Source organism: Schistocerca serialis, chromosome 6 (genome assembly GCF_023864345.2).
Source record: "Schistocerca serialis cubense isolate TAMUIC-IGC-003099 chromosome 6, iqSchSeri2.2, whole genome shotgun sequence".
NCBI lineage: Eukaryota > Metazoa > Arthropoda > Insecta > Orthoptera > Acrididae > Schistocerca > Schistocerca serialis.
In genome coordinates, this window is record NC_064643.1 from 316,208,288 (window position 1) to 316,235,092 (window position 26,805).

Below are 26,805 nucleotides of genomic sequence, written 5' to 3' on the forward strand. Positions count from 1 at the left end.
AGTGATGTAAATTCTTCAATTGTGTGTTAATGTTTGCTAAACTAGATAGTTTAGTGTCACAGAATACAGAAAAGAGGTGCAGTGAAACTTATCACATTGCAAGTCAAACATTCCATCAGGATGATTAGTTGGTTGTTTTGAATTTAAGGGACTAAACAACGAGGTCATCAGTGCCATTCCATCAAACAAAAGATTTTAGTATGAAGAAACTATGGTAGCGTTCTTCCCAAGTCTGTACCTGAAGCACCATACTGCTGCCAGACATTAAAGGCAACACTAACAAAAAGTAAATGTGTGTGTGTGTGTGTGTGTGTGTGTGTGTGTGTGTGTGTGACACACCAGTTCAGACATGAATTTTTTGAGTGAATACTAAATCTCCACTATACTTTCCAGAAGTTCACCAATGATGATGCCATTAAAACAATTTGTATTTTTAATTAGTCTCAAGAAGTTAGGAATAAAATTTTCTGAAGCAGTCTCTTAAAAAAAAGGGGAGGTTGTCTTTTTTATTCAGGGTCATCTTTACATAGGTAGATACTGCAGGTGACAAAATGTCTGTATGTGTGAAACAATTTTTTTTTTTTCTCCTTCTCCCGTGAAAAATGGAGCTTCTAAAATTAATTTTTCTTGGCAAATTTGGATTAATGGAAGCTATAGAAGAGACATAATATGTTAATGGACATTCTGTTGTGGAAACAATTGCCAAAACTGTGCATATCTGTAGGGTATGAGCTGCTGCTCGCTTTCCACTTCAAATTCACACTTTCACACAAATCTGCAGATGGGTATATTTTAGAGTGGTGTACTTAAAGCAGATAAAGAGTGATAAGCCAGTAGCACAAAAGCTTTTAGTGTGTCTCTGTGTGTCAAGCTTTTAGTGTGTGCCTGTGTGTCGCGTATCAATCAGAAACTAAGGTGCTGATTTTGAATTCCACATTTCCATACTGCGGCTTGCAACATGGGAATAATTCAAAGTGAAATGGATTATAAAACACAAATGTACATATGTGGCAGAGCTTCAAACAGCTGTGCAAATTTCTTAATTTGTGGACACAAGTTTCGAGACACTCTAAATTTGATCAAGCTATATATGAACCATGCATGGCATGTGACTTTTGTTTTATACCAGTTATGAGGATGATGTATATTCATATGTTATTCACTTGAATATGAGCAAAACTCAAAACTGGCTAGTACTGCCCCAGAGATCAAATGAATGATAATTTTTGGTTATGGACATCAAGGAATCATATCATCAGCCCAACATTCATGTGGAACAAGTCTTACAGCAACTTTTCATAATGACTTGATATTTAATCTTTACAGGAAAAGCTTCCATAACTCAAAATTTAACGTTTATTTTCTATGGCAACATAGCTTGTAACACACTGAAAATGCCTTGACCAAAAAGCCGTGCCAATATATTCGTCAAGTCTGATCTCGTACTTTCATCAATCTTGTTAAAATGCGACCAGGCTTCAACTTATTACCAAGGAGGAAACAACAAATACCTGCACTTTGTTTTCCTTCTCTGGAAGAGTTTTGTGCTACTGTTATGCAAATCGTCCAAAGAATGAGCAGGCATGGTGTCCTGAATGAAATAGCAAAATAAATACTAGATAATAAAGACACTGTTATACACGTAGCTCCTTTCTACAGTGAGTTGCTTAAGAACTTGCAGGTATGCTAACGAATTGGAAAGTTGTAAAAGAATGCATAAACTGCTTTGCCAAGCTAGCATATTTTATGCTGGTCTTAAGCTTTGTTTCTCATCATTTAGTGTTTATATGTTCTACATCTACTACTTCATTTACGTACATATTCTGCAACCCACCATATGTTGTATGGTGGAAAGTACCTTATACCTCTCTTAGTCATTTCCTTTCATGTTCACTTGCAACTAAAGAGAAGGAAAAACAACTGTCTGTATGCCTCTGTACCAGCCCTAATTTCTCCTATTTTAATGATCAGACATCATTTTGCGAGATTTTCATTGGTAGCAGTAGAATCATATTGCAGTCAACTTAAAATCATGATTCTCTAAATTTTCTCAATTTTGTTTTGCAAAAAGAATGTAGTCATCCATCCAGGGATTTCCATTTGATTTCACAAAGCATTTCTGTAATACTCATTTGTTGAGTGATCATAAAAGTAACAAATCTAGCAGCGTGCCTCTGAATTGCTTCAATGTTTGGGTTGCATTAGTGTTCTGTTCATGACCTCCTGTACAGATGAACCACACTTTCCTAAAATTCTCCTACCAAAGTAAACCATTCACCTTCCAACCATCCTCACATGCTTGTTTAATTTCACATCACTTTGCAATGTTACACCTAGATGTTTAATTGGTGTGCCGGTGCCAAGCAGCACACTACTGATGTTGTATTTGAACATTATTTACTGTTTTTCCTACTCATCTGCAGTAATTTAAATTTTTCTACGTTTTGAGCTAGCTGCCATTCATCATACCAACTAGAAATTTTATCTAAGTCATCTTGTACCCTCTCACTGTCACTCAGTGATGACCCTTTCCTGTACACCAAAGCACCATCAGCAAACAGCCACAGAATGCTACTCACCCTGTCCATCAGATCATTCATGTGTACATGTTGAATCACTTAACTTGTACCGCAAATATTGTGGAAATGAAAGTGCTCGAGATGTGTGGTTTTCGCAGAGTGAAGGGTAGTCAGGGACTTGTTAGCCAGTAAACAGAATGTAACAATACCTGTAAAGTGTATTTTTTGTGTAAACACATACTTTTTTTAAAGGGAACAAGGCCTTCTGATATTAACAAACTAAAAGTATGGTAAATTATGTCAGTGGTGTTTGTTGCAGGATTCTAGTGCGAGTTGTTTACAAAATAACGTATTCTGAAAAGTGCGCACACTGACACTTGTATAATACACACCAAAGAACAACACAAGTGCATACATTAGTTATGTGGATTCTGAACAGTAACAAGACAACTGCTCGTCACAGGATGTGTTCAAAATGACCACTGGCAGTGGAAATACACCCTTCCACCTGATATGGAATGACTGATCCACACTTGTTAGCATTTCGATGGAGATGTCTGAGCAGGCTGCAGTAATACATTGTTGAATGTCATTGGCTTTAGTTGATATGTCCTTGTAGACAGTATCTTTCAGCTTTCCCCACAGGAAAAAAATCTACAGGTGTCAAATCTGGGGAACAGTTCGGTCAAAGTAAAGGTCCTCCGTGTCCAATCCTAAGATTTGGAAACAATTAGTGAAGACATGCTGTAGTACTTCGCACAGTATGGGCTGGACAGCCATCATGTCTGTACCACAGTTTCCTCCTACTCTGCTAAGAAATGTCCTCCAGAACCCATGGAAGAAGATGGCTCTGTTAGGAGGCTACGATACTTTTGCACTTTCGGTGTTCCACCTATGAAACATTGGCCTATGAGCTGATGGTTCACTATCCTGCATCACACGTTTACACACAATGGACGCTGATGTTACACCTGACGTATCCAACAGGGATTGTCAGCAAACCAATAGTACATGTTTTGGTGGTTTACCTGGCCACGATTGGTAAATGTGGCTTCGTCATTAAACAAGATACATGATACTCTGGAGTATCTTGTCTTAATGCCCATGTACAGAAGTTAACAAGATTCTCATAATCGTTCCCTGCAGCTCTTGATGGAGAGAGATCTAATTGCAATGGAACCACTGTTGATGGAGAATGCATCGAACACTTGCCTGACTCATACCACTTCCTTGTGGTTGAAGATAATAACTGCTGAGACATCTGTTGGAATATCTTGCCACATGCACCATACTAGAATGAACTTCATTCTTCCTACACTCTCCATACACTATGAGCATGTTCGTTTTTCACACACACACACACACACACACACACACACACACAGTGACTAGGAAGCTGCAATGCTCTCAAGTATTATTACAATCTGTTTGTTGGCTAACAATATGAGCCCCTGACTACCAACTCAATCTGTGAAAAGCCACACTTCGGTACCACTTTCCATTTCCGCATTGTTTGTGGTGCAAGTTTTAGGTGATTCAACCTGTGTAGAGAAGAAGAGCAGTCCTATCGCACTTCCTTGGGGCACTTCTGATAATATCATTGTCTCTGATGAACACTTGCCATTGAGGATGATGTACTGTGTTCTATTACTTAAGAAGTCTTCGAGCCACACACACATCTTTTCCGTATCATTTAATGATATGTCTGCAGTGGGGCACCATGTCAAATGCTTCCCAGAAATCTAGCAATATGGGATCACCTATTGTGCTTCATCCATGGTTCACAGGATACTGTGTCAGAAAATGGCAACCTGAAAATTTCCCTTGAGTGATGCTTTCTGCATCTGTGCTGATTTATGGATAGAAACTTTCCCTTCTCAGGAAAATTTATTGTACGTGAACGGAGAAAATGTTAATGAATTCTGCAGCAAACCAATGTTACGGGTATTGGTCTATAACTTTATGGGCTCACACTTTTTTCCACTTGCATGGGACTTCATTCTATGTGAGAGATTCACAATAAATGCAAGCTAAATAAGGTGCCAACGCCATAGAGGACAGAGTTGTTGTTAGAGTCTTCAGTCCAGAGGCTGGTTTGATGCAGCTCTCCATGCTACTCTATTCTGTGCAAGCCTCTTCATCTTCGAGTAGCTACTGCAGCCTACATCCTTCTGAATCTGCTTTGTGTATTCATCTCTTGGTCTCCCTCTACAATTTTTACCCTCCACACTTCCCTCCAATACTAAATTGGTGATCCCTTGATGCCTCAGAACATGTCCTACTAACTTAGCCCTTCTTCTAGTCAAGTTGTGCCACAAATTCCTCTTCTCCCAAACTCTATACAATACCTCCTCATGAGTTACGTGGTCTACCAATCTAATCTTCAGCATTCTTCTGTAGCACCACATTTCGAAAGCTTCTATACTCTTCTTGTCTAAATTAGTTAGCATCCGTGATTCACTTCCGTACATGGCTACACTGCGTACAAATGCTTTCAGAAACTTAACTCTGTACTCGATGTTAACGAATTTCTCTTCTTCAGAAACACTTTCCTTGCCATAGCCAGTCTCCATTTTATATCCTACCGACTTCTACAGTCATCATTGTTTTGCTTCCCAAATATGGAAACTCGTCTACTGCTTTAAGTGTCTCATTTCCTAATCTAATTCCCTCAGCATCACCCGACTTAATTCGACTACATTCCATTATCCTCGTTTTGCTTTTGTTGATGTTCATGTTACATCCTTCTTTCAAAACACTGTCCATTCCGTTCAGCTGGTCTTCCAGGTCCTTTGCTGTCTCTGACAGAATTACAATGTCATCGGCAAACCTCAAAGTTTTTATTTCTTCTCCATGGATTTTGATTCCTACTCAAAATTCTTGCTCAGTATACAGATTGAATATCACTGGGGATAGGCTACAACCCTGTCTCACTCCCTTCCCAACCAGTGCTTTCCTTTCATGTCCCTCGACTCTTATAACTGCCATCTGGTTTCTATAGAAATTGTAAATAGCCTTTCGCTCCCTGTTTTTTACCCCTGCCACCTTCAGAATTTGAAAGAGAGTATTCCAGTCAACATTGTCATAACCTTTCTCTAAGTATACAAATACTAGAAATATGGGTTTGCCTTTTCTTAACCTATCTTCTAAGATAAGTCGTAGGATCGGTATTGCCTCATGTGTTCCAACATTTCTACAGAATCCAAACTGATCTTCCCCGAGATCGGCTTCCACCAGTTTTTCCATTCGTCTGTAAAGAATACATGTTAGTATTTTGCAGCCATGACTTATTAAACTGATAGTTCGATAATTTTCACATCTGTCAACACCTGCTTTCTTTGGGATTGGAATCACTATATTCTTCATGAAGTCTGAGGGTATTTTGCCTGTCTCATACATTTTGTTCACCATATGGTAGAGTTTTGTCAGGACTGGCTCTCCCAAGGCTGTCAGTAGTTTTTATGGAATGTGGTCTACTCCTGGGATCTTGTTTCGACTCAGGTCTTTCAGTGCTCTGTCAAACTCTTCACGCAGCATCGTATCTCCCATTTCATCTTCATCTACATCCTCTTTCATTTCCATAATATTATCCTAAAGTACATCGCCCTTGTATAGATAGACCCTCTATATACTCCTTCCACTGTTCTGCTTTCCCTTCTTGGCTTAGAACAGGATTTCCATTTGGGCTCTTGATATTCATGCAAGTGGTTCTCTTTTCTCCAAAGGTCTCTTTTTTTCTATTTTCCTGTAGGCAGTATCTATCTTACCCTTAGTGAGATATGCCTCTATATCCTTACATTTGTCATCTAGCCATCCCTGCTTAGCCATTTTGCACTTCCTTTCAATCTCATGTTTTAGACGGTTGTATTCCTTTTTGCGTGCTTCATTTACTGCATTTTTATATTTCCTCCTTTCATCAATTAAATTCAATATCACTTCTGTTACCCATGTGTTACTACTAGCCCTTGTCTTTTTACCTACTTGATCCTCTGCTGCCTTCACTATTTCGTCTCTCAAAGCTACCCATTCTTTTTGTGCTATATCTCTTTTATACGTTTTTGTCAGTCGTTCCCTATTGCTCTCTCCGAAACTCTCTACAACCTCAGGTTCTTTCAGTTTATCCAGAACCCATTTCCTGAAATTCCTGCCTTTTTGCTGTTTCCTTAGTTGTAATCTACAGTTCATAACCAATAAATCGTGGCCAGAGTCCACATCTCCCCCTGGAAATGTCTTACAGTTTAAAACGTGGTCCCTAAATATCTGTCTTACCATTATATCATTTGTCTGAAACCTTCCAGTGTCTCCAGGTCTCTTTCACATATACAAGCTTCTTTCATGATCCTTAAACCAAGTGTTAACTACGATTAAGTAATGCTCTGTACAAAATTGTACCAGACGGCTTCCTCTTTCGTTCCTTACCCCCAGTCCATATTCACCTACTAGTCCTCCTCCTCTTCTTTTTCCTACAATCAAATTCCAGTCCCCCATGACTATTAAATTTTTGTCTCCTTTAACTATCTGAATAACTTCTTTTATCGCATCATACATTTCTTCAATCACTTCAACATTTGCAGAGCTAGTTGGCATATAAACTTGTACCACTATGGTAGGTGTGGGCTTCATATTTATCTTGCCTACAGTAATGCATTCACTATGCTGTTTGTAATAGTTTACCCACACTCCCGTTTTTTCATTCATCATTACACCTACTCCTGTATTACCCATATTTGATTTTGTATTTGTAAACCTGTATTCACCTGACCAGAGGTCTCGTTCCTCTTGCCACTGAACTTCACTAATTCCCACTATATCTAACTTTAACCTATCCATTTCCCTTTTTAAATTTTCTAACCTACCTGCCCAATTAAGGGATCTGACATTCAACACTCTGATCCATAGGATGCCAGTTTTGTTTCTGCTGATATCCTCCTAAGTAGTCCCCACCTGGAGATCCAAATGTGGGACTATTTTATCTCTGGAATGTTTTACCCAAGAGGGTGCTATCATCATATCCTTGGGAGAAAGTACGGCTGTAGTTTCGCCTTGCTTTCAGCCGTTCACAGTACCAGCACAGCAAAGCCATTTTTCTTGATGTTTTGAGGCCAGATCAGTCAGTCATCTAGACTGTTGCCCCTGAAACTACTGAAAAGGCTGCTGACCCCTCTTCAGGAACCACACATTTGTCTGACCTCTCAACAGATACCCCCTCCATTGTGCTTGCACCTATGGTACGGCTGTCACTCAGGCACGCAAGCCTCCACACCATGGTTCATGGAGGGGAGAGGATTCTATCCGGACCTAGCGACTTATTTGTTTTCAACTCTTCCAGTTTATTTTTGAACTTAGAGTGCAATTGCTGTTGGGAATATTTGCAAAAGATGTTATTTTGAGATGTCGTGCAACGTCTCAAAATAAATCTTTTGCAAATATGCCCAACAGCAACTGCACATGAGATTGTATGTTTTTCTTGTATTACTTATTTGTATGAGCTTTCCTAAGCTTATTTTATCTGATGATTACTCAAAATTTGTCAAAATACAGTTTTTAGCGATCAAGATGTTTCCATGGAATTAGTTCCATGGAATTAGCTCGTGGCAGACCTCATCAGTTGGGTGGAAGTAAATGATGTCCATTCATAGTTTAAGTAGGATGCTAACAACTGCTTACCTGCTCTTTCTATCATAAATACTCTCCTAGCTTTCTCATTGGATTTATTAACTTCACCAAAACTCAGACCCATGTATTCCATCTCACGAATAAACAAGTAGCTGAAACCCTTCAAATCATCTGGGAGGAATTTCTCTTGTACACTGTCTGACTCCAAAATATCTGCGAGTGACTCTGGACAGTATGCTTACTTATAAGAAGCTCTGTTTATTGAACATGAAACGAAAAGTGTCTGTCAGGAATAACATAGTGCACAAACTGACAGGTACTGCATGGGAGAGCTCATCCAAGCACCATGAACACTAACAACCTAGCACTGTGTACTCGTTTAAAACCTATGCCGTATATAAACTCCCCTGGCATAGCACTTCCTGAAATTAGGTGTGTGATAGCTGCTGAAGAGATTCTTGTGAACTGCTGGAGCTCTTATAGGAAAATCACAGCAAGCAAGGGCCTCAAAGTGGTGAGGAACTGTCAATATTTGGAGAACTGGATGGTTTCAAAGAAAGAGCTTCCTCCTGGTCATTCAGAGAAGTGGACAAGATGGAAAGTGCTCAACAGACTATGTTCCAATACCTCAAGATACAAGATCAACCTATAAAAGTGGGGTCTTTCTGTGGACTCAGTTTTTTGCAATTGTGGTGCTATGCAGTCTCTCAACCTTCTACTGCAATCTTCAGCCACATGCACAATGAGAGACCTGATGAGGGTGACACCAAATGCGCACAATATGGCCAATTTCTATTTGACCATTGTTTAAACTGATGTCAGTGATTGATTATATACTTTGGACTTCTTACATTATAATAAATAAAATCATGATCATTAATATGTGTCGCTGTATGACACAGTCAGTAAGGTCAGGACTGTTTGTAACTACAATTGTAAAATACTTCCATTCTGTGTGGGGAATTTTTTGAGCAATTATTGTGAATCGAACCTGTTACCTCCACATCAACTGCCAATAAATCTATCCACCAGACCAGGGAGTCTGTGCATACTGTCCTTAAATATATGATGGAAAAAGTCAGATATCTTTATTCCGGCTAAGATATTGGATTTCCAAATTTTTGCTTAGCAGCTTGTCTCAAGAAGGACCTTCTCTTTCTGCTCTTTATTCCCAGTGCTTTCCAGGTAGCTCTATCACTGTCCTCAACTGACTTAAAAGTTGGTTGTGACACTAGGAAATCATCTCTGAATTTCTGCAGTATCTTCCTACACACTACTCCTGATAGTAATTCTCCAAAATTCTTCCAATAAAATATTTAATTCAGTCAACTCGCCCCTTCCAGATGTTTTGTATATTATCTTGATACATGTGAGAATCTATGTGTGTACATGTGTGCAAATACACTTAAGTGCAAGACGTATTTCAAGATTTAATAGTGTTGCCAATGGATTTGTGGAGATGGCTTGCTTTTGTATTATATTTAAAGATATCTCTCTCTCTCTCTCTCTCTCTCTCTCTCTCTCTCTCTCTCTCACTCGCTCTCTCACTTTAAATTAATTGGGATAATCACTGGAGAACTAAGCTGCACTGAAGTTGCTAGTTGCCTGAGACAAGTCTTAACAAGGTATCTGAGTATACCTTTCAGTATCTTACATAATTTAATTTTGTTAATGAATTTGAATGAAAGTTTAATGTCACTGTTTACTATCACGAAACCCATACCTTTTTTTTATAACCTTTCGTCGGAAGCTGCTGGTTGCAGTTAGCACCACTCCATGACCAGTAATAATTGAATTCCTTCCCTAAAGTCTGACCACATAGGTTAATTATTATTTGACCTCTCTGTAGCTAATAGTACCACTGATGTGATAATTGGTAGGTTCAGGCCACGTTAGTTCATAGCCTGACCTAGCTATTTAAGCATGTAAGACAGAAGTGCTGAACAGTTGCTCTGTTGACTAGCACTAGTTGTGTGTGTGTGTGTGGCTTCTAAATGATTTGTCACATCAGGATACCTGTGCAGTTAAGTATTATGTATAAAATTAAAGTTCCTTTGACATCTTCCTAGTGCAATTTTTATAGCCTGGCTTTATTGAAATTTAATGTTTGTGAATACATTTTGTTGTTTTGACATTTATAAAGTAAATATGTATATATTTAGGTTCCACATTTTTCTTTTGTAGACCTCTATGTATGGAGGACTGAAATGCCTTAAAAATAATCAGTTAAACACTATGCCATTCAAGAACCATTCTCTCATCAAGAATTGTAATAATGAAAATTCAGATGTACATAATAAACAGAAATGAGGAAAGGCAACTATTCACAAGTAACTAATTGACGCATGGTGCATAAAGGTCCCAATATTTTTTTCTACTTTTACATCTCTCTTAATAAAAAGATGCAAATATATTTTTAAAAATATGCACCAAGAAAATTGTAGTTGCTTAATTAAGGTGGAGGCATTGTGAATAAAAATTTAGAAAAAAATTCCGTTTTACTTGTGGGAATACTGTTGCATTTTGGTGCGTGTGTTTTGAGGAAGTCACACACACATAAAAAGAAAGAGTAAAAATATATGTAAGATATACCATATGTGTGTATGTTTCAACTCTACGTGTAACTTTAAATTTCAGAAGTTTGTAAAATTTATTAATGAAAATTGAAATGTAGGAAATTTGTGTTCATAAAAGGGTTTCTTCTCTGTCATAATTTGTGAATGTATCCACATTTTTCCTTAACGGAATAAGAGACATTTTGCTTTGATGCAGTTTGTATGCAAGTGAGTCTTTGTTGTTGACCTTTTAAGAAGTACACATGGTCTATGTTCATGGTAATTATGGTCTTTGCAAATGTTTGACAAGAACAGAATCTTACAAATATTTGATGCTGATGTGGAGTCCTGGTTTACTGAATTGAACAGTGATAAGTTTACAAGCCACACTGAACAAAAAATATATTGTCGCAGTTTTATTACATTCTCATTAGCTGAGATAAAAGTCGCCAAGAACGAGTTTTGGTCATTTGAAGTCTAAAAATGCAAGTCCTCAATTATATGAGCAGTAAAACTCCATAGAACGACAGCTACAGAGAACAAACAATACAATAAGTAGCACTCAGTATTAGCTGACATGGTACAAAATCACATTTGTAGCACAGGAACGATTGCAGTCTGTTGCTGGCGGCATAACTCCCTTATTCTTTGCTGTTGCCATATGACTCATTACTGGCAGGCTGGTCGTGTTGTCACAGTCCTGGCAGTGGTCTGTGAACTTCAAGTGCACCTGGGATCTCATATGGTTTGTTTAAATCTTCCTCACAGTGAGACCAGAATTTAATATGGAGAAACTGTAATTTCAGATAAAGTAACTGGCACTTGCTTCAAGAAACTATCTGCATATCACAAGATCTGAAGGGAAACTATAGAACTCTGCTAAAACATTATACGTGCTTAACAGAGCAGTTAAGATAGGCATTGAAAAAGGACAAGAAAACATTTGTGACAAGAAATGTAAGTAAAAGTAGGGTTTGTTGGTCAAGAGTTGAAATCTCTTTTTCCATTTCACATGATGGTGTTATTCTACTTCCTTCAATTGCAGTTGTAGTATCCTTGCCTCATTTGGGCAGTCTCTCTCTCTCTCTCTCTCTCTCTCTCTCTCTCTCTCTCTCTCTCAAAATAGATCAAGTGTTTAGCTTTTGGATCATTAGTATTTTACATATATAGACCAAAGGTAAAAATGTAAAAAATTCATAAGGGGGTTGTTAAAGGAAAAGTCCATTTGTGCTGTGAATCAGGAAGAGGTATATATACTACACATAAGGACCAAAAAGCAATGGTGAGCTATAATCCATTGTTTGTGAAGAAGATTTCAACAATTACTGTGAAAGGATTAGGGAGTTAGAAAGCTTAAGATTTAGAAGATATGTGTAATAAGCACAGAAATTCATTTTTGAAACCTGTTGCCTTTTGTTCTGTTACTGATATATGTTCATGAGCAGTGATTATAATGACAGCCAGATAAAATTTTCTTGACAGGACAATGACAAGGGAAGATGTAGCAATCATTCAAGAAAGAAGAATGTCAACACAACAGCCACAACAAGAACAGCAACAACAACGTCAACAGCGTAAGTGTTACTAATTCTTTATTTTTGTTTGGAATGGCATTGCAGATGATTGTTTTGAGTACCTCAGAGCATGACACCACTGGTTGTTCAGATTGCATCTATCACAGTCAGTGTAATAATAGAAGACCTTAAGTCACATGTCTTGCTCTGCCATTTTAAAATAGCCATTGTGACTTCTTCATTTGTATATGTGTGTGTGTGTTTTTTACATGATGCGCACAGAATAGCACATCTGGGTCATATATGGAGCTGGAGTGTTGATAGTGCTTCATCATGAGAGAGAGAGAGAGAGAGAGAGAGAGAGAGAGAGAGAGGTGTGGTACATTGGTAAGACACTGGACTTGCATTTGGGAGGACAGTGGCTCAAATACTGATCTAGCCATCCAGGATGATTTTTGTGAAATAAACACAGCCAAATTCTTTCCCCAGCCTTAGCGTTTATTCCTTTTCCAGTGATCCTGTGTGTTAAGCCCTAATCATTCTTCCATTCTGCACAAGGGAAGTGAACCAAGTTACACATATGCAGACAAAGCTACATTTTATTGAATGGGCATGAAAGGTCATTAGCAAAATTGTTCATTTTATGGGGGTAAGGTAGTTGATCTGGTAATGATAAACTGTTTAGTGTAGGTCAAAATGGTCCATGTTTTTTGACAGTCCCCTTTTTGGTCAGTGTGCTTTGTCCAACCTTTTCCTGTGAGTAGTTTCATGCCTGAAACTGAGTTGTTTGATGGTTGGGAAATAACCACCCTTGGATTGCATAAGCTTGTCATCAGACTCAGATCTTATTTTAGCCACAATATTCTTTAGTTTGGGTAGGTAGACATCAGAAAATGCCAAATCTGTTGAATAGGGTGGGCTTAGATGAAACTGTACTCTGCAGTGAGGCATTTTTAAAACTTCTTGACAGAATAAAGTTGTTTACTGAACTGGGACTTGGATCTTTATCCTTGCCTTTGCGGGTTTTGCTTTTTCCAGCTGTGCCCTCTAGGCACAACTCTCAACCCACATTCACCGAGTCAGTTCTGCCAGTACCCCTCAGTTTTCTTTTTGCCCATGTACTATTTGGCAGTGGGCTATATGTTACTTTAGATACACTTTACTTGTGAAGGATTTGCATAAATGTTTTATTTTAAAAACAGTTTATAAACTATTGTGTTTTGACCTTCTGGAGATTTGGATGTAGTGCACTGGAACAACTGTCTTGTGTATAACATTCGTTGAGAGGTATTCCCAAATTCATTTACAGTATGTCAGTCATAAAAATATTTATATTGGATTAATATTATGTTGACCTGGTGATGATAAGGTTGTACACAAGCTCAAGATTGGAGAAGAAAATTGGCGACCTCTTTCAAAGGAATAATCGTGATATTTGCTTTAAGTGACACCGGGAAATCACAGAAAACATAAAGCTAAATGAAAAACTGGGGATTTGAACCAGCTGTCTCCTGAACGTGAGCCCAGTGTCTTAAGACTGCACAAGTTCGCTAATTTGAATGTACAGTATCTATTCAGAAACAATAACATTGTTTTATGAAGGCCTTATTGTAGAAGAAATTCAATGTTTCTTTCCGTACTGATACATTGTTGCAACTGAATTTCATGTAAATCGTCAGAAGTGCTTTACACAACTCACATGAAATTCGCATTTAAAGAGGACCACCTGCTAGTTTTGCTTATACATTTTCCCAACAAAGTTGAAGACGTGTAAGAAAACAGACACATGAATCACTTAAGTGCATATCTGCAGAAATCATTTAAATAAAAATTTCATATTATTTTGTTTTGATAACTTTCTTGATGGTTTCTGATGTGTATTCTTTTTGTGAAGTTCTTAACTATTTATTTTTATGATATCTCCAGCACAGTGCACATGCAGAGTGCAAGTAGATCAAAATGTGCAGTATGTGAAGTTTTACTTTAATGAGTGTTTTCTGCAGAAACTAAAAATATTAAGCACCAGTGAGTAATTAAGGCATAGGCCTCTTCCAGCTGGCTGATTGCTGTCTGTAAGGCGATATAAGGAGCGATCTATGATCGTGGGACATGGGATGAGCTTGTCACCAATCCCTCCAATCATTATTGCCAGTAGATGAACCCTGAGGATGCTGCTGCTTCTTTATTTGGCCTCATGAGGCCTAATGGACACTTTTCCAGATTTCTCTAATTCAGGAGAAATCTGAAGATGTACCGAGAATCAAATGTGGGTTCTTCTGCACTGAAGCCAGTGACACTAACTATTTGGCAATGCAGGAGGTCAAGTAGTAAGATCCAAACAAAAAGAGGAAAACAACTGCAGTTTAATTTTCTGGAGCACTGTCGTGTGTTGCCAGTCCCTGATGATTTTACCCATTATTTATAAATATCTTTAAAAATGACATTATGTAACACTGTAAGCTGCAGTTAAAAATAATCTTTAATATTTTAATGCTTTTTAAAGAAGTTTGTGGTGTTGCATGATATTATTTCTGAAGCTCATCAAAGCTGTAGAACACAACAGACATTAAATATTTTGGATATATGAATATGTTCATTATGCTTTTCACAAACAGTTTCATACATCCGTGTAATACACCTAAAATTAGAAAAAATACTTTCTTTATAATGGGTATGTGACACCAGATGCAGACACGTTTTGTAGTCTCAGTGCAGCCTTTTGGGTTTCCATTAAAATAATTTATATACCGATACGATCTAATGTGGACATAAAATATTTAGAGGAAGTTTACTTATTCCATTAGAAATGTTTATTGTAGATTAATTATGTTGTCTTTAATATTGTACTATTCACACGTTTTCAACCTCAACAGTTGTCGGTGGTGGCTCTTCACCAGGAAGCTCATCACCCAGTAGCACTGGTGGGCCGCCTCCTTGCCAACCACCACAGCCCCCACATCCTCCTGGGTCTGGTCTTCCTCCGGGTCACCATAGGGCATCATCTGCGCCGCCGGCTCCTCAGCCCCAACCACCTCAGGTGGCTCTCCAACAGCAGACGCCTCCCGGTGGTGCTCCACCAATTACGACTGTTGGCGGCCCACCTGCACCTCCCCCGGCACCACCTGCTCCCCCCGCACCACCGTGTCCTCCATGGCTGGGTGGTGGTTTACCTTCCTCAAATGTGCCGCCAGCTCCTCCTGCACCCAGTGCGGCACCACCTCCACCACCACCACCTCCAGCTCCAAATGTCACACGATCTTCTAGCAATGATGGGCAAGAACAGGGATCGTCTCTTGCTGCCCAGCTTCAAAGTGCTAAGCTACGCCGTTCGAGCAAGGTAATTTATCGTCTTGAAAGATTAGCTGAAGCTTATTGTTCATTTTAAGTCTGTTTTTCATTTATGTGATACTCTGTAGGGAAGGAAAAAATGCTGCATTTCATAAAGTTGCCCAACTTACATTTTTATATCTCAAGTGCCGAAATCTGTATTTTTCTCGTAGGAACAACTTCATAGTTAGTGCTCCTACCAGAGGTATTAATATTTAAAATACGGTTTACAGTATCAAATGACTTAATTTGTAATAGGTTTCTGCTTGGTGCTTTCTTCAGACTATGTACCCAAAGACAGACAGCACCTATTTTCACCTTCTCCCTTTGACAATAGTGACAGAATAGTAACCTACATACAGTCCTCTCAGTTATGTACCCTATACAGGGATATTTAGGAATCTGTCTTCCTACACTACAAAAGGAAGGTTTTTTTTGTCCACAAAGGCATAACCTTATCTATTTAGACAGCTGAACAACCCCTTAATCTCTTGCTCATCATGCATCTCTCTCTCTCTCTCTCTCTCTCTCTCTCTCTCTCTCTCTCTCTCTCTCTCTCTCCCTCCCTCCCTCCCTCCCTCTCCCCCCCCCCCCACACACACACACAACCTACCTACCTGCCTCCCCCCTCCCCCACCCCCTCCCCCTCCCCTGAGCCCTTCACCATTGTCTGGATATGATTGTTAACTTTTGAACAGAAAAAAATTTAATTTCTGTTCATCTACATCAGTTCTGAAGTGCTTCATTAATAACTTTCACATGTCAGTTGCATTTAGATATGAGTGCAGGCACTGTCACAAAATGTGTTAAGGAAATTAAGTTCGTGCACGCCTTGAACTGAGACACACACACTATGATAGCATTCTAATTGAATGAATGTCTTCAGTTTTTGTCAAAGCTGAGAAATACTTTGCAACATTTCTGAATCTGTGGTGGACCCAAGTGTTTGTAATAACATACTAAAACCTTTAGATTTTTGTAGGTATTACTCAGTTTGTTCCTGTTTTGTAGCATATTTCATTAATAAGTATAAAGTGCTAAAATCAAGTCATTCTGTTTGGAACACACTATATGTTTGCGGAGTAACACAATCTTTATTTGGGGGCGGTGCCTACAAACTCATACAACTTGGATTTGATTCACTTTTCAATTTCTAGTTGTTTTGTTCTCCTTTGATTGAACTCTCAAAAAGGAGTTCTCTTATATCTTAACACAAAAACCCCAAGCAAAAACAGTATACGCACATATTTCTTGAAGTTTCCCTGGCAAATCGAATATTCCTCCATATTTTAGCCATACATCTGGGATATTGCTTATTCTTGTTCAAATATTTCAGCTGACAACCTTACAGCCATACCCAAGCTGAATCGCAAGATTTTTAAATAACTTAACACAATTCTGTGAATTAAAGCTGCAAGTATAAGAGATAATACTGTTGATAACAAGTGTGTCAGTTGTAAGTCAAATTTTATATGTCCAAGAGAAAAACAAAGTACCAGTATGAAATGAGCGTTAAGATACAAATGTGTCGATAGGGAACATTTATTGTGAACGAGCTTCTTTTTTTTATGACATCTGTCAAAGATATTTAGTATACATCAAGTCATGGAACAAACAACATCATATGTTTTCATCGTGTTAACAATGTCGAATTTTATACCAGAAAGTGATGATTTGCAGATAGCATTAATTTCTTGTTTTCATTTGAAAAAAAAGTGCTGCAGAGTCGCATCGAATGCTTGTCGAGGCATATGGTGGTCATGCTCTATCAGAAGCAACATCCAAAAGAAGGTTTCAACAGTTCAGAAATAATGATTTTGATGTAAGAAATGAAGAACGTGGAAGACCACCAAAAAAGTTCGAAGACGCCGAATTGCAAGCAATATTGGATGAAGACGATACTTTGCGTCAGAAGCAAATGGCAGCAATGCTAAATGTTGCACAACAAACAATTTCTGACCATTTGAAAGCTATGGGAAAGATCCAAAAGTGTGGAAAATGGGTGCCACATGAGTTGAATGAAAGACAGATGGAAAACCGAAAAACCATTTGTCAAATTTTGCTTCAAAGACATAAAAGAAAATCAATTTTGCATCGAATTGTTACTGGCGATGAAAATTGGATTTATTTTAAGAATCCTAAACGGGAAAAATCATGGGTTAATCCTGGACAACCATCAACATCGACTGCAAAACCAGATCAATTCGGCAAGAAGACAATGCTCTGTGTTTGGTGGGATCAGAGAGGTGTGATGTCTCATGAGCTTCTAAAACCCGGTGAAACTGTGAATACTAGTGGCTACAGACAACAAATGATTAATTTTAACTATGCATTGATCGAAAAAAGACCAGAATGGGCCAGAAGACATGGCAAAGTAATTTTTTTACACGACAATGCACCTGCACACAAAGCAAAACTGGTTCAGGATACAATCAAAACACTTGGCAGGGAGCTGCTACCCCACCCGCCGTATTCATCCGACTTGGCCCCTTCCGACTACCATTTGTTTTCATCAATGGGACACGCATTGGCCGAGGAACACTTCGATTCCTACGAAGAAGTCGAAAATTGGGTGTCTGATTGGTTTGCTTCAAAAGATGAACATTTCTATTCCCACATGGTGTCCACAAATTGCCAGAAAGGTGGTCAATATATATAGAAAGCAATGGTCAGTGCTTTCAATAAAATGTTTTTACTTTTCAATTCAAAATTAGTGTTTCATTTTCACAAAAAAAAAAAACGGTCATTTCAGACCGGCACACCTGGTAAGTGCAGAGTCATGAAACCTGCAGTGCTTATGAAGTATGTGGTTGATTATTATGCATGGCATATGTTGGAATGCTAGGCAGTGAGGACTTGGAATAATATTTCCACTGAGAGCGCAAACATGAAATGAGGGGTTTCCATAGTTTTTCGAGCTGGGAAACCTCATCTCTTTGGATCAAGTTGTTTGCCAATTGTATATCCATAGCTTCCTTGACCAGTAAGTCCAAATAGTATGAGGCTCTGGCCAATATCTTACTTGCTTATAATCCATGGAGTGGATGCAGAGTTATTGGGCTTTAAGAGGTGGGTGTATTGCTGGTGTTCAAAGCAACAATCTTGTGCAGTGTGTATTGTTTGTCATATGTAACTTTTACCACACTCTCAGCGAATTACATATGTACCCAGCCTTCCTAAAAGCAGCTCATCTTTCACAAATCCCAGAAAAGCTGCCATCTTGGCCAGTGGAAGGAAGATCACATCCACTTTATGCTTCTTTATTATTCACGCACTTTACAAAAACATTTCCCACATATGCTAGAAAGGCCATACACTTCTCTCTTCTTGATTAAACAGCCAACTGGTTGTACAAAAATATTAGGTACATCGACCTAGGTTTCAACACCTACTAGGGGTGTCTTCCTCAGAATGAACAGTTGCTAAATACTATATAATAATACATAGCAAATCAAGTACAACAAAAAACACATTAAACAAGATGACAATTTTCATGATGCACATTGTTTACTGACATGCAATTACATTGCTAAAAAGCAATAGTCAGAATTTTCAGCAGCTATGCTGAATTCAAAGGTAAAACAAAATGTTGCTCAAAACTCTGACTATTGCCTTTTAGCAATGTAATTTAACGAAAGTACCATTTGTGTGCCATGAAAATTGTCCTCTTGGTTAATGTGTTTTATGTCATACCTTATTTTCTATGTATTATTTTATAGTATTTAGCAGCTGTTCATTATAAGGAAGACACCCCTAATAGGTGTTGAAACCTAGATCAATGTACCTAACATTTTTGTGCAACAGGTTTGCTGTTTAATCAAGAAGAGAGAAGTGTATAGCCTTTCTAGCATATGTGGGAAAGCCCGAGCTGTCAAATTCATAGGCACTTATGTTGACTGTTCCACCACTGGCTGGTTAAAGGCAGTATAACTTCCTAAGTATGTATGTGTCGGCAAATAGAAGTTGCCAATTTTTTGTACCTATTAAGTTTTGAGCATAATGTGTACAAGTAAAGTTTGTTGATTTATGAGTGTTAACATCAATTCAACATTATCCGTAACAGATCCCTTGTCATAACCTATGCGTATATAGTGAAAAAAATTGTGATAGAGACCTGTCCCGTTTACAAGAAGTACTCGAATTCCTCACTCCCCACATCCTTTGAAACTCATTGAAATCAGAGGGATATATATTGCCATTTCAGTCTTGAGATGTCTAGTTAGCAAGAAACATTAATTTATTGCCTGACACAGATTTATTATAGGTAGGGGCACTAACGTCCTTTTTAAGTTGCTTAGAAGAGGGCAGCCCTGGCATGGTTTGTCAGCAGTGATCAAACTTTGTTTTTACAGAATAGTTTTTCTTGGCAGAGTAAAAGATCAGAGTCGTTTACTTCTGTTAACAGCAATCAGCTGAAAACAGTGGATCAAGTACCAGTAGCAGTGGTAGCAGTAACTATGGAACTATTGGGCGCAGTGGCATGGCCAGCATGACTAGTATGATGGATGAGATGGCAAAGACACTGGCTCGCCGCAGGAAAGCTGTTGAGAAGAAAGAGCCTGCAGAAGCACAGGTACGGTGGGACACATAATGTAAATGGGATATCTCTTGTAATGAAGTGTGGAATATCATAGCAGAAATAATAATAATAATAATAATAATAATAATAATAATAATCATCCTCATCATTGGGGACATGTGTTAATAATGAACTTCTTTTCCATTTGTATGTTATATTGTTTCTAGTGACAATGAGAGGTAATGGAAATGATTTTTATTTCACCTACCTCATTTAATTATTGTGTGTAAGTTGAATAGCAAATTTCAACAGGATTGAAGTGATAGCACAACTAGCATCCAACATTTCTTGTGTGCATACTGCCATGCTATTGGTGTAATAGAGTAAAAATAATAATAAAAAACCTTTTCTTGCCAGTTTGGTGGATACTATGACATAGGAACTAGTTCTGACTGTGCCGTGGGAATAATTGATAGAATTTTCAGTTGAGTAGGTAAGGTTTGAACTTCAGATAGGAAGCAGGGGCTTGTGGGGAGAAAAGAAATAAATAGCAGACATAAAATTCATCTAATGCGTACAGGATTGTTGATTGAACTTTTTATCCTCATGCTGTGCAAGGCACATCAAGGCACATGTTCATTTTCTTAGCTATATCACTAGTTGTCTTTGAGAAGGGATGTGTGTGTGTGTGTGTGTGTGTGTGTGTGTGTGTGTGTGTGTGTGTGTGTGTGTGTGTGTTTGTAGTATAAATCCTGGTTATATACATACAAAAATATTTTCAGGATAGTGATGCTAGTCAGGACAAAAAATCATGGGACAAAAGTGCTGGCAATGGAAAGTTTGCCAATGGTTCTGGGTCAGAATCACCGAAGCCTTCTAGAAAACGCTTTGGATCCTCTTCAGAAGAACAAGGAATGAAAGTTAATGGCGTACAAGAAGGCACAGGCACTGGCTGCACTGACCTAGAGAGCTTGAAACAAGAAATACTCAGAGAAATGAAGAAGGAAATGAACAAAATGAAACAAGATATAATAGATGGTAAGATCAGCATTCCACATATATGCAGATTAGTTCTCTCTCTCTCTCTCTCTCTCTCTCTCTTTCCTCCCCCCTCCACCCCCCCTCTCCACCCCAAATGCAAATGGTTAACACATGATGATGTAATTGATTTTAATTACTAAAGTTAACAGTATGTATAAAAACATAAAGCTGTTACTTTTTTTACTGTTTCAGCTTTGAGACAGGAGCTTAACAGAAGATAATGGCCGCTACTTAAAAAGTCTCCAAGTTCCTAAGCCAGGTCATTTGGTGCTCCCTTCTCTTCCACACCCTTTGTCGATTTGGCTTTTTGCGGCCTATGTCGCAGAGTTAATCACTGCTTTTTGGTATGTGGCCAACATATGTTGGAGGAAGAGGCAGTTGTATCATTTCTCTACAGGCTCAGTGCTGTTCCCCCATACTCCAGCCATATAAATTCCAAGTGATTAGTAGTATATGTAAAAGTGGAAAATATTTAATGGTGATAATATTCAGTCTGCTGCAGTATGAGAAACAATTTCAGTCAAACTTGCATACTATTTACTTTCCATATTTTTTTAAATAAAGTATTTGTTTACATTTCAGTACTGATATTTATTTTTAATGTGAATAAATGTATCGTAACATTCACTGTGTGTTTTGGTTGTATCATGGATTTTCTGCTTCAGTGGGAACATGTGTCTGATATTTACTCTTTTTTGTAGACTGTTGAAATCTCATTGCAAATAAATGTTGTGGGATGTGGCACGTATCTTCATACTCCAAAAAAGAAAAAAATAGAATTGTTTCTTAAAAAACAAAAAAAGAGCAACTGAAATAATTAAATGCTTGCAGGACCTTGCAGGGTTATATCAGGTTTGTCCATTGCCACTCAACCTAGATTAAGGCAGTGGTCAGCATTGCATCTGTCCACAATCAGTAAGCACCATTGCAGTGTCACTACTACAGATTGGTTTCATTGTAGCAAATATTATATATTAATGTTGCCATGCTCCTCTCTCTCTCTCTCTCTCTCTCTCTCTCTCTCTCTCTCTCTCTCTCTCTCTCTCTGTGTGTGTGTGTGTGTGTGTGTGTGTGTGTGTGTGTGTGTGTGTGTGTGTGTGTGTGTTGATGAAAGCAGAGGGGAGGATTGGTGTATTTCATCCAGTATTCATTGTTTTTTATGTAACTGCCCCAAAAGACTTGTGAAGATGGGTATCTTTCACACCTACAAAACAGCACAAGCTTGTTTTCTGAAATTTGTACAGTAGTATTACAGAATATTCAATGATCTCACTATGTTTTACGTGAGTTGACTGTTGGCTGAGTACATATAGCCTTGATTGTGAAATAAGTATCACCAAAAAATTTTGCGCATACTCAACAGTAGCTTCCTCTTGATACTGTCTGTTAAGACATATAAATAAATATATATATATGATCATCAGTGTTTATAAGTAAATATGTTTGCTGGATAAATGTGTAAAGGATAATTTACTGAAAAGATAATGTAAAAATTCGAATTTTACTGTGCGAGTGTGTGTAAAAGATATAGTTATGGATTTACAGCCATTTTTACATTCACTATTAGGCAACCATACTGCAGCTGGATCATTTCTGTTGATAAATACCTCTGCATATTCATTACATTGTACAAACAAAAATAATACTTCTGGAGCAGTTTCAGGCCTTTAATTTATTCCTTGCAGGTTCCAAGGAACTACTCAGAAGATATATAAGAGAAAATGGCTGTAGCTTTGTTTGTACGGTATAGGTGTGTGTAAATGTGCTGTATTAATTGTCTAAGATGACAATTGGGCTCTTGCAGTTTAAGTTGATGCTGTTTTTATTGCAATTTATTCATAGTGCAGTCAGTGTATATGTGTGAGTGTGTGTATATAATATAATATGGTTTTGACAGGCAGCAATCAGGCGCATGGATTTATTTGCATTTATTTAACAGTGTTTACATTTAGGTACATAAGTGTATTATATAAACAGCAGCATTATTTAAAACTAAAGGACATTCCGGAGAGAGCAGTCATTCCTTAGTGATGTCCAGAGCCATAGGAATTTGTATTGACATGGAACTGAAAACATTTGAAAATAAAAAGTTTTTGAAGTGATCAGTTATTACATTTAGACTAATCATGAAATTTATTTATTTTATATAGCATTGTAACTGATTATAATATGCTCAAGAATTTACTGTGGTACATGCCTTGTGAAATTATTACAAACCTATTTGATACCAATCCCCATTTTTCAGTTAAGGGCTGATTGTTTTACTTTTGTATAACAACATACTGTAGTTTGTAAACACGTGTAGCATATAATTTCTATGAATATTGTTTGAATTATAAAAACCCAAACTGTTTCGTTTCAGTATTATTAAAAATAAAAAACCACACAAGACAGACAAAATTAAGAAGTACCACTAGCTACAAAAAATTGCCACCAAATGACTGTGCTTCCAGCAGGTGTCTCCTGTGGTAAGTCTTGGTGGTTGTCAGCATACAAATTTTTGTACGATATATATTCTAATTTCTGTGAGTCAGTAACATTTCTCAGAGGATAGTGATTTGTGTTATGTCACCCTGTGATTTGAGAGTGTTTCTTTAAGCACAAAGGAAGTTGTAGAAAATCATTTTTGATATCTCTTCTATATTTGTAAAAAATAATGTTTTAATTGAAACATCTAAGACATTTAGAAATTGTTTTTAATATTATTTGTTAATATATTTATTTTACTTTTTTGTTAATACCTGTAATTTATGCCAAATATATTTTGACTGTGTGAAATATTCTTGGACTGTATATTTGTAGCAGTGTTCTTTGTTTATATGCAAACTTTATTAAATAAAGTCAGATCAGTAGACAAATGTACTAGATTATTTCATCTACCCAGCAGACTTTTTCATGTGGGGCTGATGCAGTCTTAGATTGCTTACCCTCAGTTATTGTTCTTACTCAATGTAATAAATATCTCTTGAATATTTTTTTATTTTTTTATTCATAATATGTACATGAAAAATCTTCTTCTTCTTCTTCTTCTTCTTCTTCTTCTTCTTCTTCTTCTTCCTTTTTTTTTTTTTTTTTTTTTTTTTTTTTAGTTGGGGCCAATTGGTTCAGATGTCTTTCGAAAGGGAAATTGAAGTAGAGAATAACAGCCAAAATTCTTTTAATCTACATTGTTTGTAATTGTCTAGCAAGATTGAAGGAGTGAGGGTTGACTTCTTCTTCTTCTCCTCTCTCTCTCTCTTTCCAGCTCTCTGCTATTTGTATTTCAGAAATAAAAAGCAATGTTCATAGATCTGCCCTCTGCTTGCTCAGTATCTGGAGATATTAGTAGATGCCTACAGAAATGTTGAAAGACTTTCCCAATTGTCAACAGAGGTTATACACATTCTGTTTCTTTGTATGCTAACAGACAATTTGAAGAATTTAGGAGAATTGTTGTGAACACTATTAACATATCCCACTGAAGAATCCAAATAAATCAAGTCTTTCTGATTATATCTGGATGCTCATTATGATCTGAGGAACAAGACCAGTGTTGTGGCACAGACTCAGTTTTCAGTGACTGAGAGTCTGTCAAAATAAGGGTGTTGTAGAGGCTAATGCAGGCTGTTCCATCTCTGCCCCTTGGGGCATGGGTGCCTGCAAACATTTGCAGAGCAATAAACAGGCAGAGACAGATGGCAGGCTTTTCAGTGCAGTCAGATGCACACAGCACCACTCACTGACGTCACAAAACACTTAAGTTACTTAATTATGACCCTTCAAGGGAAGGGTCTACTAATTACAGACTTCCAGGATGAAATTAATGCATTCATGGACAAGCTGATTCTATTTGAAGGGCATTTTGGTGCAGGAAACATAACTCTTTTTTTAAATGCTGTTCAACTCCACAATTACCTCCAGGCACCTATATCATGGTTTATCAACAAAACATTGTGCAACTTCAACAGAGTTTTGAGACAAGTCAAAACCTGCATAGCGTACACAGGATGGTGACTTGTCTGAAAACTTGGGAATTCTCAGGGAAATTGAACTTATAGGAAAAATTTGGGGATTCTGAAATACTAAAGAAATTCTAAGAGACTAGGGAGAATTCTGAGAGACCAGGGAGAACTGAAATGCTCGTTGACAGAAAGAATTGTGATAGATCACTTTTTTTACAAATCACTCTGAGACTCTGCTTTGAAAACAATCAGTTATGGGGGCACTTAAGGGAAGGTGAAGTGCATTGCATGTTGTCATGTCTTGTTTGTTGTCTGATTGTGGCTGCTTCTGGTGCACTTGCCGATCTGGGGAATTTTGTTATTGTTCACAAGTTCTTGGCCTCAAAGTCTATTTCCCAGGGCATGATTGTATGTTTTTGGTTGCGATAGAATGTGATTTATGACTGAAGATCGGAAAGTAAAGCGCAATAATTTTGTTATCAAAAAGTTTAATAGATAACAAAACAAAAAAGTTACATATGAACTTCTGTGTGTCACCTACTTTTCTACATAGTCACAAAATGGAAGTCCTAAGGCACAAGGTCCAGACTGTGTGGTGGATGACAGAGCGTCTCCCACTCAAATTTGGCAATTTTCTCATGAACAGGAGCAGCAACATGAGGGCGAGCATTGTCATGAAGAAGTTTGGCACTTTCAGTGTTAATGCTGTGACGTTTGTCACAAAGGGCACAACGCAACTTAACCAAAGTTTTAATGTAGGCTGCAGCATTCACAGAGGTCTGGCATTCACCATAGTTCCCCAAAACACCCCATGCATACCCCAGAGCACACTGTCACATGTGCTTTCCTAGCAGATTGAATCACTTAGAATTTTTGTCTTGCTGGGGAATCAGCATATTTCCATTCCATAGAGGCCTGCTTGCTTTCAGGCATATAGGTATACACACATGACTCACCACCAGTGATGAGTCCTTTCAGAAAGTCATGCCCTTTAGTGGCATAAGATGTTAAGTGATCCAAGCTTGTCATTATTCGACTGCCCTTGTGGTTGTCTATCAGGTTCGTAGACAACCAGCGAGTCCTAAGAGTCCTAACTTTACAAAATTTCACCATGTCGTGAACATTATTGTACACTGCACCGAAATGTTGAATTACTGTGATGATTTTCACACCTGGCCATTCAAAATTGCTGCCTCAATGGATCCAACATTCTGCAGGGTTGCAGCTGTTACTGGTCACCAGGTGTGTGGCGAATTGCTAAGGTTCACGTGGCCCTCTTAGACGAATGCACACCACCTGGTGATATTGTTTCAGTCCATACAGTCATCCCCATATATGCTACACGTGTCCCTGTGAATTTCACTTGCTTTATGCCCTTTGGCCCACAAATATCGAACTACTCTTCACAAGTGGATCACAGTAATGTGAGCTTCATGTTTGTTTCATAGTTCAGGCTTCTCTCACTAGAGCTACACGTGAAAACAAAATGTCCTCTGTAGCGCTAACTTCAAACTATAGCATCACAAAATTTTGACATTTCAGCTGCAATAATAGAGGAGACCCTCCCCATGAACCTTGCCGTTGGTGGGGAGGCTTGTGTGCTTCATCGATACAGATAGCCGTACCATAGGTGCAACCACAATGACGGGGTATCTGTTGAGAGGCCAGACAAACGTGTGGTTCCTGAAGAGGGGCAGCAGCCTTTTCAGTAGTTGCAGGGGCAACAGTCTGGTTGATTGACTGATGTGGCCTTGTAACACTAACCAAAACGGC

At 38.1% G+C, this 26,805-nt stretch overlaps 1 protein-coding gene across 4 annotated transcripts in view; it reads left to right on the forward strand.

Moving 5' to 3' along the window:
* Positions 1-23,949, forward strand: part of LOC126484495 (protein enabled) — a 187,413-nt gene extending 163,464 nt beyond the window's left edge. For all 4 annotated transcript variants that reach the window (XM_050108030.1, XM_050108033.1, XM_050108032.1 and 1 more), the window contains 5 exons: positions 12,173-12,264; positions 15,078-15,541; positions 19,937-20,104; positions 20,833-21,088; positions 21,284-23,949. In XM_050108030.1, the coding sequence (XP_049963987.1) occupies positions 12,173-12,264; positions 15,078-15,541; positions 19,937-20,104; positions 20,833-21,088; positions 21,284-21,312 (1,009 nt within the window). In that variant the 3' untranslated portion in view covers positions 21,313-23,949. The remainder of the gene's footprint in view (positions 1-12,172; positions 12,265-15,077; positions 15,542-19,936; positions 20,105-20,832; positions 21,089-21,283) is intronic.
* Positions 23,950-26,805: the final 2,856 nt, after the last annotated feature.